This window comes from Hypomesus transpacificus, chromosome 11 (genome assembly GCF_021917145.1).
Source record: "Hypomesus transpacificus isolate Combined female chromosome 11, fHypTra1, whole genome shotgun sequence".
NCBI lineage: Eukaryota > Metazoa > Chordata > Actinopteri > Osmeriformes > Osmeridae > Hypomesus > Hypomesus transpacificus.
Genome location: NC_061070.1, coordinates 13,421,690 through 13,437,325, shown reverse-complemented (window position 1 = coordinate 13,437,325; position 15,636 = coordinate 13,421,690). Strand labels below are relative to the sequence as shown.

General features: G+C 44.7%; 1 protein-coding gene across 1 annotated transcript; it reads left to right on the top strand.

Moving 5' to 3' along the window:
- LOC124473761 (outer dynein arm protein 1-like) lies at nt 1-12,186 on the top strand. Its single transcript, XM_047029431.1, has 10 exons — nt 1-11; nt 302-489; nt 1,825-2,034; nt 4,324-4,575; nt 5,335-5,417; nt 6,232-6,394; nt 8,517-8,680; nt 8,803-8,897; nt 10,328-10,415; nt 11,925-12,186. The coding sequence occupies exons 1-10, from the start codon at nt 1-3 to the stop codon at nt 11,943-11,945; spliced, it is 1,275 nt and encodes a 424-aa protein (XP_046885387.1). The 3' UTR covers nt 11,946-12,186.
- The last annotated feature ends 3,450 nt before the right edge of the window (nt 12,187-15,636 follow it).

Below are 15,636 nucleotides of genomic sequence, written 5' to 3'. Positions count from 1 at the left end.
ATGGATATGAGGTACCATTCCCTTCCTCTCTTCAATACAGAAAAAAGGTTATTGACGAAATCCATTGTCCATGGGGAGATGTAAAGCTAGCGGTGCACATTCCATTCAATCAAACGTAGTGAAGTAGAGGAATGTCTGCAATGTAGATAGGAACCGGCTCCTTTCTTTTCAACACCTCAGCCCAGCCTTTTGTGCTGCCGTGTGGATGTCTCAAAGGCACTTCGCTCACACCGGACGATGCTGAGGCTCTCTGATGTCAAAACCAAATCTTTCTGACATGTTTTCATCCCGCTGCGTGCAGGGAGGAGGCCCGGGTGCGAGCGGTCCGATCACATGACCAGCGGGTGAAGGACTGCGAGAGTCACGCCGACGAGACGAGAGAGCTCCAGAGAACGTTGTGCCACGCTCTGAAAATGGAGCAGTTCCTTCAGGACAAGACCAAAGTCAGACAGCACGACGAGGGCTTTCTCAAAGCCGAGGAGAAGAGAGGTGTGCCGCCTATTCATATCCCACTTTTCTCACAAACCATACGCTGTTCCCCAGAAACCCATTTATAATATATTTGTATTCAAATAGGGAAAGGTTAACTGCTGAACATCAGAGGTAATATGCCCTCTGTGAGAATGGTTGTATCATTGCTGTTCTACATTGTCTCCTACTTCTCCCATTAAATACTAATAACCTGTGAGAACAGCGTAGGATATGGTAGATGGACTGTGTGTAATTTACGCAGCCTCTTCAACATTCCTGCTGAAAGACATAGGCCCAAATGGTCAAATCAGTGTGTGCTGAAATCATCATTAGCTGTCTCTTGATTACCATAAGTGGCATTCTGAAGACTTCATTTGTGCTTTTATGTCCACTGTGCCATCCTTACCATTTGCACTGCATGGACAAAGAATAACTCAAGTTCAATTATGAGATCTTTGATAAAAAGAGCCAAACTAAGAGGTATCTCCATACCTCTTATCAGAACAGATTAGAATCTGTATGAATGGGCTGCTTGTTAGTCTATTCTCATTCTATACATACCTTGTTTGTTCCACTCATTCATACAGGGTTCATCTTTGTTCACTATCCCCTCTTGTCAGTTTTTCCATTAAATCTGTTAATGGATATTAACGTTATTTGCTCTGCATCTGGATTTGTGATATACTGCCTCTTCTTCTTGGCCCCATTTGGATGATTTCAAATCTTCATTTCTGTCATGGTGAGTGCATGAGGGTGAACCCAAATGCTGAGAGGCAAAGGCAGGCTCACAATAAACAAAGTATTTATTAGTCCAAAAACTCTCGATAAACACAAGGGGATACTCACACAAAGAACAAGAATCTGACCAAGACTAACTAGGGAAGGACCTGTTAAATACACACAAGCACTGAACAAGACACAAGTGCAGGTAAACACACATACACAGGAAGAACATGGGGGAAACACTGGGGCACGTATGTGGCCGGGACACATTCCCTCAATCTTCCACTTTAAAGACCATAGATGTAACTAAAGGAGGATGGTAGGAGCTGGTCGGACCAACGCAAATGTTCTACCATCCAGTCATGTTAGATTGGGGTTTACTTTACAGAGGAGAAACAGAAATGCTCTTGTTCTACCCCTCTCTTGAAAGAGACAAATTATATGAGGCCACTCAGGCCAGGCAGGCCTGTGATAACGTTGCCCAAGGCCTCGTTCTGTTGTAAGACGAGCCCTAGGATGTATCACAATGCCAACAGCATTTTAACAGCCAGTAAGCAAGAGGGGTTTGTGCTCGCACACTTGTCTTTTCCACTCTCTCAACTCTTCTTCATGTAACTGTCTCTTCCTCAGAGTTGCAGGAACGAGAGAGTAAGGTGGGGCAGCAGGTGCAACTTAATGATTATGAGGTCGCGGCGGAGAAGATTGGAGACATTGTGGAGCGCAGGACCAAGAGGAGGACGAGGGGATGTCAGCAGAAAGGCGTGGCAGCTGAGCGATCCACTCCCCTGGAGGTTACTGAGGATGTGGAGGAGAGGAGACGGTCCTTCCTGTGGGAGTCAGGTAGGGATGATGAACTCTTTATATCCCACTGAAAATAATGTTATCACAGTATGTTAGCCATCCAATTCTCACTATACGTTTTCACAAAAATCTCGGTTGGGTCAGTCATGTGTTTCTGTTTCAAGCAGTGTAGCATAAATTTGAGGCAACCAGTCTATCTTCTACAAAAGAACTGCCGTGTTTAGGTTTTATATCACGTACGTACACATATTCTGTGTCTTGCTTGCAGCCACCAGTAAAAAGACCACTGTTATCATTTGTCATTTAAAAATTAAATAATTAGGGGAGCAGCTCTCCCAGATAGCTCACAGGGGGAATACAAATTGCCCCTCTAAAAACAAGAGCAGGAAGTGAGAAACTAAAAGATGTTTTCCCATGAAATGACAGATTGGACACGCGCACGTTTAAACATTCCAAAGACCCTTTGAGAGATAGCGCAATCATTTAAAAGCCTCAGGACTTAAAAACTAGACCAGGCAGCCTTGACAAGAGACATTCTTCTCCGTGTTTGAGGAAAAAGCCACTCAAGTTTGAAAAGCTGCTGAAAAAGTGAATTCCAAGAGTCTCAGGAAACTGAGGAAGAATATAATCGGAGAGATGACGCCTAACTTTCTGTTTGTTAGCAATACCTTGTGGCTTCTATCGCCTCCAAACTCTGCCTCCAATTATAAAGAAATAATGCCTCTGCGCCCATTATGCTCATCCACCACTCATTACTTCCAAATATAGAAAACGCACGTGGAGTTCCAATGTCAATATGTAGCCCTCTGCTGTAATTGCATTAAAACAATAGCCATTGCATTGCATCAGCCTTGTGACCACCTAAGGCAGAGTCTGGATCAGCCACACGGATTGACCATCCAGTGGCATGCCAGTCACGGCCTGGCAGGGGCACAATGATGTATTGTGGTTGACACAATGAGGATGGAGGAGGGCCCCTCAGGCGAAGAGTCCTGTCCCTACAGTGACTCTCCAGGGACTGGAGACTCCAGGTGCTGGCAGGTAGAGCAAACTAGACTGCCCCCACCCCACACACCCCCCAGAAAGGAAACACCAACCCGCACTAACAACCACATATTCTCTCTCCTCTCTGCAAGGGCACTTTGCCTCAGGAGAGAGGAGCACAGCCACTGTGCTTGGACCCCATGCATTTTAAATGCAGGGTGAGGCAGGTTGTTGTAGAAGGTTCCTAAAGGCTCCAAGCTCAGCTGGAAGATAAGAACCAAAGATTCACTGGTCCCATTGAGATCTGAGTGGGAAATTCCAGCATCAAACAGATACACAACTACATCGGGCATGCTCTGCAAATGTGACTTAGTCAGCTTTACTTTACCTGGTTTGGTATTAAAGTTCACCTTTCCCTAGTGCCAACCATTGTGTGTGTAAATAAAACCGTTCAAAGTTTTACTGCAGTACAGTCAAGGAGCTGGGGGGATTGTGACATAGGCAGCAAGCAGAATTTCATAGAGGAGTGTACACCTGCAAGTATTAGTGTTTGGAGATATCACTACTGCCTCAGTGCTCTGCATGGATTTTCTCAGAAAATCTCTCCATTATAGTTTATTAGTATCAACAGACCCTTTGCGTTTTCAATTTGTTTTGTGCAATTTACGATAATGTCACCTGCCTTCTGACACTGACCAAATTGCTTTTCTAGGAATATGCTTTCTTTAAACAGAGCATGGATGAATTGCGTAAAAAAATATACACTCTGCTAGGAGTCAATGAGAGGAAGTCTCTGAACCCACGTGTGTGTTTGTGTGTCTAAGTGAATGGAGCCCTCTCTGCATATCAACTACAGTGAATGATTCAGAGTACATGTTAATCCTGGCTCAAAGAATATTGAATCTGTTCTTGTGTTTCATCTAAGAATCTCCAGCTGTGGCTTAGAACCATTCAAAGCAAATACAATCGAGCTCTCATGTTCCACACAAACCTGTGAGTGCTGTCAGATTTTCCTTTTGCATTTCTTCACATTTCTTTGGGTAGTAAGATTGCATCTTGCTATTGCATACTGCATTCCCAATCGTCAGACTTTATATTACTGTACATTACTGAGGCAGTAATGATCCCTCCTTTCATCCAATCCCACTGCAAACACTGAGACTTGCAGGTGCACACTCCTCTTGGGCACTCAGCTGGCTGCCTACGTCACACTCCCCCCAGCTCCTTGACTGTACTGCGGTAAAACTCTGAACGGTTTTATTTACACACACAGTTACAGTGGTCGGTACTAGGGAAAGGAGTATTACTCCATCGGCCATCCCTGTACCCAATGTCTCCCCCCAGTCAGTAGGAGGCGCTCCACCCTGGTGGGACCCATGTTCCGAGCTGCGGCGGGAGGTGGAGGGGATGCCGAGCGCAAGGGGAGGAGGCTGACGGAGCACAGGAGGCGCTCCACCCTGCTTCTCGGGTTGTTTTCCGAGGAGCAGGAGAGGCTGAGGGAGCTGGCCCAGAGAGCCCTGAAGGGGGAGCCCCGGGGTCAGCACGCACGGCCATCTGCCTTCGACGCTGAACTCTTCTACACAGTGTACATGGAGAGTAAGAGACAGTCTCTCACACATATTAACCACAGATTAGTACCGACCAGGAATGAAATGCCACGGTCTACACACATGGGCTGCTATTTCAAACTGTAGCCATCCTAAGAAATATGATCTAAATATGTTTTGTATCTGACTCTGTTGATCGTCTGATGTCATGCTGGAGTGGAGTTAATTTGACTCATTATTATATAATTGTTTAAAGGTACTTGGTTGGTCATTGACAGACCACCAATTAAGGCGATGGTTATTTTACTCTCTACTGGGATAGCATTCCAAAGCCTCTTCCTCATTTTATTTCCCAGCACACACACTCATATATTACATGGCTTATTTAGGTTAGACATTTAGCAAACTATGTAGAAAGAGCACTCTTGAATAAAGAGTCCAGTTGCAAAGACATTTTGAATAAATAATTTCTCTTCTTATATTACTCCCTAGCAAATCACTATGCATTCCATGATAATGACCACCCTACTACTATTTTCTGACATTAAATGGCAGGTACTATTTATGTTAATGGCACAAATTACAGCACTCAGGAATTTCTATGTGTGCTTGAAATTCATGGAAATCCAAGACATCATTTAATCTCTGTAAATTCTGTATTATGGACACTTTCCCTACAGTAACGAGACATTCAGTAAAGCGTTTTAGTTTGATTTGTTCCTTTTGAAATATGACATCTGGAGCAGTGTGGCCTCTCCTGATCACTGGTTTCAGTTAATCCTTCTCGTTTTGTCTTTTCTTCTGTAAGGGGAGGACGAAAACTTTGCCCTCTTCAATTATGTATTGGAGCAGAGCAGAATGATTGAGGAGACAACCAAAGACTTGGAGCAGGTATAGAGCCTGGAGCACTGTGAGCGAGGGCCCGGAGCCTCAGAGGTATCAGGTGTCAGATGCACATGCATCTGACAGAAGATTCAAAACACTGACAAAAGCTCCCATCCACCGTGCTGATCCTCTAAACTGAACACCATCAGAGTAATGATGCACAATGAACAAGATGTACAGTTCATTTTATGGTTTCCACACTTTTTTTGTGTTGGAGTGTCTGAAGTGTTCAAGAAGGAAGAGCTCCTAGCTGTATTAAGCCATTTGCAGCTGTGCATTCAGAGAGCGATGTTTAATTAGCACAGGCTTGCACTGGAATGAGGTTGAGACTTAGCTAATGTATGGTGCTGCTCCAAGCTCCTGTTCTCTACAGGAACCGTCTGATATAGGCTCTTATATAGTAAGTGCCACTAGTGAGAATTGGGGAGAGAAAGATAAATATATTACATTTGTAGGTGTCTTTCCTTGATTTTCCCTTGCTGCTTAGAGTTAGTAATGACCTTGAGTCTTTGATGAGCTTCAACACTGATGGGCTATTTAAATGCTTCTGATTCCGCCTCTATGAATGAAGCAATCAGACCCTTTTCCTGTTTCCCTCTGCGCATGCACACACACACAAATCTAATCCCCTACTCTGGAGATTGGTCACACAGATAGGACAGAGTTTAAAGATAAAGATTGTATAGATTCTGGCATCTTTTCAGGGAAAAGCTGCGTGTCGATAAAGCACAGCAGGACACCTGATTCCTTAAGGATACAGTACAGGTCTGATAAAGGGGAATTGGTTAATTGGTAATTAAGTGGCTGTGTTCTGTTGTAGTTGAGACGAAGTATTGATGAAGAGAAAGCTGCCACTGAGAGACGTCTGAGCAGGGAGAGAGCCAGAGACCTAGAGCTGAAGCGCCAACAAGCCATCCAGTCCTCTGGAAAACTCCAAACAGATGTGGAAGAGTACAGGAGGATCCTTAGCCTTGTCAAATCAGGTATGCACCACCTTTGGCATTTGGAACTATTCCAGTAAACAAGGTTGTAGAACAAGCTAAAGATCAGAAATGATGAGTGATGTTAAAGAAGTGCTCCCTATAAAAACACAATGGTTGCCTTGTGATCCAATCGAACTTGGATCTAAGCTTCAGAACAGTTCCTACACTTGTTCTGTATATCTTCACAAGTGTACGGAATTCCTCACTACAACTAACTCTACAGGATGACTTTTTTCATCCCTGCTGGAGCCTGTACTTCTAAACCATACTGGGTATGCTAGTAAACCTATGTCAGCTCTCCACTCTTGTTTAGATGACTACATTTCCTGGGATCCCATTTTAATGAGGTCCATCTCTGGGGATAGTGGTTCACTGGTTGACTAATAAACACTCCACTTTATCTGACCTTAATGTCGATGAATCCTCCTGGGTTCACTTGAGGGCTGGTGAAGGCCCTGTTGCACCAAATGAGATGTGACTGACCTTTGTGTCTCTCTATCTCTCTCTCTCTTTCTGTCTCCGCCCCTCTCTCTCTCGCTCACGCATACCATTGTCCCCTCCTGGATGACTGTGGACAATTATTAGTATTATTTGAATACAGTTCTTCACTTTGTCTAATGGATTGTGTGGTTGAAAACCACTGCTTCATTACATTACATTTACATTTAGTCATTTAGCAGACGCTCTTATCCAGAGCGACTTACACTAAGTATAGGGACATTCCCCCCCGAGGCTAGTAGGGTGAAGTGCCTTGCCCAAGGACACAACGTCATTTAGCACGGCCGGGAATCAAACCGGCAACCTTCCGATTGGTAGCCCGATTCCCTAACCGCTCAGCCATCTGACCCCCATTACCACACCTACAGTACGTCATACTGCACTATCCACAGAACTACACGCAATGTCTGGATGTTTGCGCACGTGTTTGTGTGTGTGGTTATGCCTGAATGCATGTCTGTGCACACTTTAACATTTGAAAATGTTATTCATAACATGCTCCGACACCTCAAGGCACTGTAGATTCTAGGACAGGGCTTTCCCATTTATCAGGGCTGGAGAAAGCTCTCATGCAGAAAAAAATGCGGTACTGTGTGTCCACCTTGAAATGGAGAGAAACCCCAGGAGACAGAAACAGAGAAACCTACTTACACATCACCTTGGCCCGCCATGCTCTCATCTAAATATAGACACAGCAGAGGTCTGCATGTGTTAATTTTGCATGAAAGAACACTGATACCCCATGTTTACATATGGAATTTGATGGAATGCAAATGTAAACTTTACAAAAGGAAGTGATTATTTACAGAACTCTGCACTCAATGATGATGCCACCCAGCAATATATCAAATCGTATTTTCATGCAAATTTCCAGTGTGCCCCTACCATCCTATCCCACCCCCTCCTTCAGCTCTCACAAATCAAATTAGGATCAATGTTAGGTCCGATGTTTTGCATGTCTGTGACGCCAGCCTGGAACCGACCCCGGGCCCGCCTTTCTGGGACGGCCAGGGGACAGACTCGTCACCTGCTTGCCTTCTTAGCCTGTGTGCCAGAGGAAACTCAAGAAGCAGCAGAACTAAACCCAATCTTATTTGCATATAAATGCCCACATTATTGTCTGTCGAGAAGAACGCAGCCATTGTTATCCTTTTATGAGATACCCGTGACATTAGCTTCTCCAGACGAGAGAGGAAGTTTCAGACCCCAAAAATCAGATAATAACTGGAACTCAAAGTTGATTTTGAATCAACCTCATGCTCTTGTGAAGAGACATTTCAGTATTCTCTTACTGTTGCGCAACAAATGCAGACTACTTTGTATGACTGAAAGAAGGTGGATCCGTTTGTTGAACAGCAAAGCCAGCCTTCCCCTAGCTGATGTTAACGTTGACAACTCACTGCATGCCAAACACTTTTGAATGAATGATTTAACAAATATACCCCCCCCCCCCCTTCAAATGATTTTAAAATATATATTTTAAATGCCGTTTGAAGGATGGACATGGCATCACATACAATTTAGAATCATCTTTAGCATGCATGTAGTGAATAAGGCTATGCACTCCTAAACGGGATCCCTGTGTGTAGGTAATCAGTGATTCACTGTGTTTCTGTCTGCACAGGTGTGGAGGCCATGGGGATAGCAGCTGGGGTCCAGTCTCCTGGGAGTGTGATTGGTGGAGAGTGGACACATGACACGGTGACCAAGGCTGTCCTCAGTCTGCTGGGACAAACTGAACTACGGACGACAGACCTGATGACAGCTCGCTACTACCAGAGACACAGGGTCAGGCTTAGAGAGACGCTGGCGTCAAAGTTCAGCCACAACCTTGTAGAGATGGGGCTTTGAACAGACTCGTGAGCCTCCAACGTACATGTCACAAGTCATGTTTGTTGTTGTATTCCAAGGATTCAGAAAGGGCTGCCGGGATTTCCATCACCTCTGTTCTGGGGATATTCCCACACGTGGCGCTAAATGTTCATGTCCAGCCCCCATCTACAAGGTAATGCTAGATTTCCTATTGCTAACAAAAATGCTGTTCATCCCTGCTTAGCTAAAGTCCAGATGTCTTTTTTCTTCAGGCAAAGCCTGACAGTTAAATCCAGTAATCCAACACGGTGATAGATTACTGCACCCTGTAGTCATTCAATAAGTAGATATTGATCCCATGATATTACACCCGAGGGAAGAGGTCAGCTCATCAGAGACTAGAAAACGAGAATGACAGCCTTGATGAAGGTTTCATGTCCATTATTACACCCATCCTGAACTGTCAACACCAGTCTGTGCTCTCTCTCTAAAGTGATGTGCCTCTCCGAGTGAAGGATCAGAAAGTGTGATTGCGCAGCCATTCCACTAGGTTTTTATTACTCTCCTGGAACCATGGGCCAGACGTTTGAACAGATGTCTTTCATTCGTCTACAAGCCTCATGAGTCGGTAATGTTCAGGTACCATTCTGTTAGTGTCTGTCTCCTCCCGACTGGAGAAGGACTGAGCAGATTTATCTAAACTGAAAGGGGATGTCATCTTCTAATCGTCTTGTCTCTGCGGGTCACTATCTCTGACTCTTTCAGGGTCAGGTGAAACAGCTGAGCGTGGGGCTGGTCTGCAGCTAATAACGCATTTGTACATTGAGCTGTCTTCTGTTAACCTTCAAATTAAGATGGAAATCCTGTGTATCGATGATATTCTGACCAATACATGACCAAACCAACAAATCAATTGTAGTCCTAAGTTAGCTATCCAATACGCTAGCAAAAGAAGGCCAAGCCTCAGAATCAATCTTCTGTCATTGATCGACTCACAACCAGATGGTTCCAGGCCAGACTGGGATGAGACCAGTGGTGTGGCTCTGAGGACTGAGTCAGTGTTCCTCACACTCTTGATGAGAAATGAAGGCAGTCTGGGAACCAAACATCTAATGTCTTGTGGTGACCATCCCCACTCCTTCTGTGTCAGTTTCCCAGTTTCCTGCTCCAGTGGAGCAGTCACCCACCAGCCATCTGTCTGGGATGCGGAATGGGCTGGTGTGTGTCTGGCTAATGCCCGCCTGTCAGAGATCAAGCTCGGCTTCTTCCACCGTGCCCATCTGGGAGGAAAGTAGTCGCAGTGATGCTAACCATATGTGGGATGAGGCGTGTTTGATTGCATTCCCGGGTTAGTTGTTTCTCTCCTTAGTCATCAGTCCTTGTCAGTCAGGGAGGGAAATAGGCTTCTTTTCTACGGGACTCAGTGAGATGATGCAACCATGTGCAGTGGTGTCAACCACGCTGCATGAAAGTCAAGATGAACTCTCTGGAGATTGTGTTGAAAGCAATGCATCTGTGCAAGGCTTCTGAGAGTCAGGAAGCCGAACACGAGACCCCTCATCTCAGGTTTGATTCTCATCTGAGCTCTAAAATGTCCCTCTGATCCTTGTTTTCCCCCCTCAGCCTGCGTGCTGACACTGAGGAGGACCATGAAGAGGAGGAGCTGAGGCCGCTGTCCCGGGATGAGCTCCAGAAGACAGTGCTCACCATGGTACAGTAAAGCCCTGGGCTTCTCTCTCCTCAATAGCTCGGTCTGAGCTTCCAAACCAGGTTGTTTTCTTCCCAGGTGATCCGAGCTGGGAATGAAATAGATAACATGGTCATCATGGCATCCCTTGCTTTGAAGTTCAGCATCGCTTTTTTAAAGACAGATCTGATGTATCCATCATGCCCCAAAGAAAGCCAGGATAAAGATAGCGGAAGACCTTAGTTAAGTTCACACAGCACACTTCTACGTACTCCCTAGAAGACCTATTATTTAATAACCTAATTTAGCAGGCATTTAAGGTAATCATTTATTCTTGCCAAAATTCATCAATGACATTTGGGTTCATATTTAGATCTCTGTATTAGGCAAAAGTGCTGATGACGAATCAGGTTGGAGAAAACCAACCTAGAATAGTTTCATCAGGACTCCCAATTCCACTCTGGCCTTTTGCCTGGATGAAATATTAAACCTGAAGGCTTGACAAAATGATGGCATCTGATCAATTAATGATGGACTTCCAAGTGCAAGGGAAATAGAAAGCCGCTACGTCCTCTTTCATCTTGCTAAAAGAGAGTGATGTTGTGGAATATTTATAATCTAGCAATTAGACAGGCCCTGTAAAGAGTATCAGGTCTGACAAATTGCTCGTCAGCTGAAAGAGACAGTTCCATTCATAGTGAGCACTGTACACACTTGGGTCTCCATGTCTGACTCAACAGAGTTATGTAATTGGTAGACATGGTTTCCCCATGTCACTCTGTCACTTTAGTCTCTTTTTCTATCTGTTTTACACTCCCCTCCTAATGTACAGCCCAATAATAACACACATTTGCCAGCCACCGTACAATTTATTGGATTTTGTCACAACAGTATCTTCCAGCTGAACAAAATGTGCCCATGCACCCGTTTTGACCCGAAGCCCATCAATCTTACATCAGTACAAGTCAGATATCAGTTGCCCCCTGTGTTTTCTTCTTTGAGGTGTTCTAACTGCATACGTTTTCCCAGAGGATACTGATTATAGATGTAATCTGCTATATTGGAGGGATGGTAGTCAGTACTAACAGGTGTGTTATCCAGCCCGTCGATCTCTGGGCTGTGGAAATGAGGGTCACATGTGGGCTCCAGGGCTCCCTCGCTACACTGTGTGACTGCTAAGGTATAGATATGAAACCAAAAGACAGTCTTCACTTACCTCCCCTTGTAATACCATGAGATGTGACTCACTGGTGCGTGAAACCAGTAAACAATTCTGATGGGAATCCAACCATATTGACGGTGTATCACGTTTGTTTGTTTGTTTTTTTGGCATGGAAACTGGCTTAGCTTTATGGTTGATGTAGCCCTTACCCACCCAGGATCAAGGTCTACATAGCTTTCACCACGCTGACAGGGTTCACTCAAGTGATGTTCTATTGTGTGTTCATACATTTTTCTTGCTACAGTACATGAAGCCATGACAACAATTTCAATTCAATACTTGGCATAATTGCATACAATTTATACCTCCAGGTAGCTGGTAAGGAAGCCTGATTCTTTGTGATGTGTATTTCGATGGTGAGTCAGACCCCAGGACCATGACATCATCATGTGGAGGAGCTTTGATAATCACCCTACCAGGCATCAAGATCCACTACACTGCAAGAAAGAATATATGTAGTAAAGTGAATGGCATCAGATGTGCACCCTGTCATATGTGATCATTTGAATTCCTTTGTTCAATTCAAGTTTGTTTTTGGCTGATGAGAATACGAGCACTGGCTGTCCTTGACACAATAAATCATATGAGTTAGAGAGGGTGTTGATGTCAACGTTTGAGTGAATTGCTCAGTGTCCAACTGTTAATTTTAATTACCTTCAGCTGCTCATGGTCCTGTAATAATGTCCAAAAAGTGCATGGTTCAAATAAGAAAGTAAAGCAAGGACAATGAATCGCTCCTTGTCTTTGTACCACAATCAAACACTCACACACACACATGCTCAAACAAATGCAGACACGCTCAGACAGACGCACACACAGAAACACACACACACACGTCCATGTCAAATAACAAAAGATACCCATTACAATCGTAGATAATCAAAAGTCATGTAATTGTCGTCGTCATGAACAAGGGTTTGAGTCAGAGCTTCCTTCCCCTTGCTCTGTCCTCACTGCAGCAGTTCCACTGCTCATGCTCCACTCCACACAAGCCTCTCTCTGGGGGCCTACGTCCAGGTTCATTTGGCTGCCAGTGAACGATCGGTTTTGCCAAGCTCAGCAGTGGCACACATCTGCCAGAGGGGGCGTCAGCGTGGCGCTATGCCTCTGCTAGGCATTTGGCAGGAGCCCTTTTTTTACACGCATCACAGCCAAATGACTTCTGACGAATTAAGCTGTGATCAAATGAATAAATAAATCAAAGTGAGAAGCCTCATTTGGCAATGTAAAGACCCACCACAGGGGGAAATGAGTCGGAAAGTATTGGTGGCCCGTTTTTCTAAACAATATATTTTGTCAGACTGGTGAGGGTGCAGGTCTGAACACAGTTCTAGGCTGTGTGCTCTGCGTGTCCCTACCGGGTCCCTGTCTTCCCCTATCACAAAACACAGGTATTGCTCAACTAGAGTTCAGCTTTTCTCCTGACAGCGTAATAACAGCGGATTCCTCCACACACAGTACTTCCTATCCGTTGTGATAGAAGGGAGCTGTAATTAAGACAACTGTGAAAATGACTGCCTCCCACGATTTCCGCTCGCATTAGCTGTTGTCACTGTCACTTCGCTTCCGTCTCCTCGGCAGTGTGCTCTCCCTCCACCTCTGAACGTAGCTCTGAGCTGAGCTGAGGCAGCGGTAGTACGTTATCAGTCCCAGAGCTGGTGACTTGTGTGACTGTGCTGCGGCTGAGTCCAGGGACCTCAGACTTAACCTCTGATTGGCACAGATGCTGTGGAATTGTGACCACCTCTGGGATCTGAATGTCCCTCAGGGATAGGTGGATGAAAGCAGCAAGATAACAAGTGTTAACAAGACCTGACCAAGACCTAACCTGGTTAGGCAATTGTGTGTCTGATTGTCATGGGTAAGACAAAGCACACCCAGGAATTTCACTGTATTTTTAATTAGTAATGCTCCAGGACTGATTTCAACCAAATATGACCAGGGTAGAACATACAGATCATTTACATTTAGTCATTTAGCTGACGCTCTTATCCAGAGCGACTTACAGTAAGTACAGGGACATTCCCCCCGAAGCAAGTAGGATGAAGTGCCTTGCCCAAGGACACAACGTCATTTGGCACGGCGGGGAATCGATCCGGCAACCTTCTGATTACTAGCCCGACTCCCTCACCGCTTAGCCATTTGACTCCCTGAGATCAGTACATACTGTATATAATATATATATGTTTGTCCGTTCTGGGGTTGTTGGAAAACACCATGGAGTATATCTAGTGTTGTGTTGTCCTGCTGCAGTAGGTTGACTGAAGTGTGTATGTGCGCATGTACAGAATGTCAGGAAGCATCAGGACTGTGTGGATGACAAGTGGTCATGCATCCTGTATTCTCTCGTGCAGACTCAACATGTTCTGTGTGTGTTCTGAGGACATGACAGATGCCCATGTCCACGCCAGCATTTGGCTGGTCCATCTGAGCTCGCTTGCTCCCCTGCGCTCACCATTACGGCTCTCCAACACAACAAGCCAGCGGGGTGATGAACTGCCCCTGTCACTGTCAGCCCTATGACTAAATGAGAGTATGAGATCCACATGTGATTTATGAGAAAGTCAATAAAATTCCCTGGATGAATTATTAAAGAATGGAGAAGAAAAGGTGTCCATTTTGCTGAATCACAGCAACAGAAACAAACAGTACAGTAGACTAGTTAACGGCCGTGTTGCCGTACCTGCCCCAGCCCCTGTATGTCTGTCCATGTGACAGTGAGGGAAGGGTTTGGTCTGTATGTGCATGTGGTGTCTGGGAGTGAGTCTGTCAGTTTACAAGCATTAAAGGAATATAGTCAAGAGTTGATCGGACAGCTCTCCTCAGAACTTTCTGTTTTGATGTTTATTGATCTAAAACCTGTCATATTTAGCAGCTGTGGATGAATGGGCCATTGGTCATGTTCTGCTGCAGTAGAAGACGGTATGCCCTCTCCATGTGTTTTGACTTAAATTAAATTGATACTTTCTCTAACCTTTTGTGAGTTACTTTTTCACAAAATATCAGTTTGATTAATGTCGGTCCCAGAAAACACACTGCACTAAGCAGGGCAGCTTGCTTTGTGCCTTCACCCCCTCTTTCCAAAGGTGAGATTGAAGGCAGAGATGGATGGGATGTCGTGGTGAACTGAAAACTTGAAATTGAATGTGACATGTTGCCTGTGTCATTCCCATCCCACTCTGTTCCAAGAACACACACAGGAGAGAGGTGAGAGCCAAGGGTAAGGGTGCAAGACATGAACTGTGTGTGTGTGCGTGTGTGTGTGTGTGTATCTCAGTGTGCATGAGGCTGTGTAAGTACTGTGGCCTTTCTCTGATTTATCCAGGTCTGGTCAGACCCAAGTGTCCCTGCTGGCTACAAAGCACTTTCATTTACTGGAATTTGACCACAATTTTTGGTCAAATTCAAGCGCAAATGCAATGTGGCATTGGAGGCACTGTCTGTAATATCAACATAAGGAGGAATGTAATGGTACCTTGGCTGTAGCAGGGTCCAGCTGGATACAGAGGGATTAGCTAATACACCAGGGCCCATATCAGAGACGTGTTGTGAAAGATGCTTTGTGTCTTCCTAAACAGGTAGTTGTATTGATCTCTTAACAGGTGCAAACATCGATCGGTCTGGGAGAAGAGACATTCTGACAAAGGGAAATACACTGAGAGAATTTAGATTGAATACTGTTTTAAAACAGTGTTGTTAGGCAGCATATGTGGTGAACACAGTAGCTGCCCCAATTAGTTTTAGATTGAATTCTCTAGGATACTACGAGGATAGTCAAAATGTCATGCAGCATGTCATGATAAGGGTTGAGGTGAGTAGGTCTGCTCCCCACCTCCAGCCCGATCCACACACACACACACCTTGCCCTTTAACATAACCAAGCACAACTTGATTCAGGTATCCAGTCAACAACAAAAAAATGCTTTTCAAAAATATACTTTAATACAGACAATATTTTAAATACTGGCGTGCATCTATTGTATTACGTTTAAATTCTGGTAAATTAAAACTTGAGACAAATAA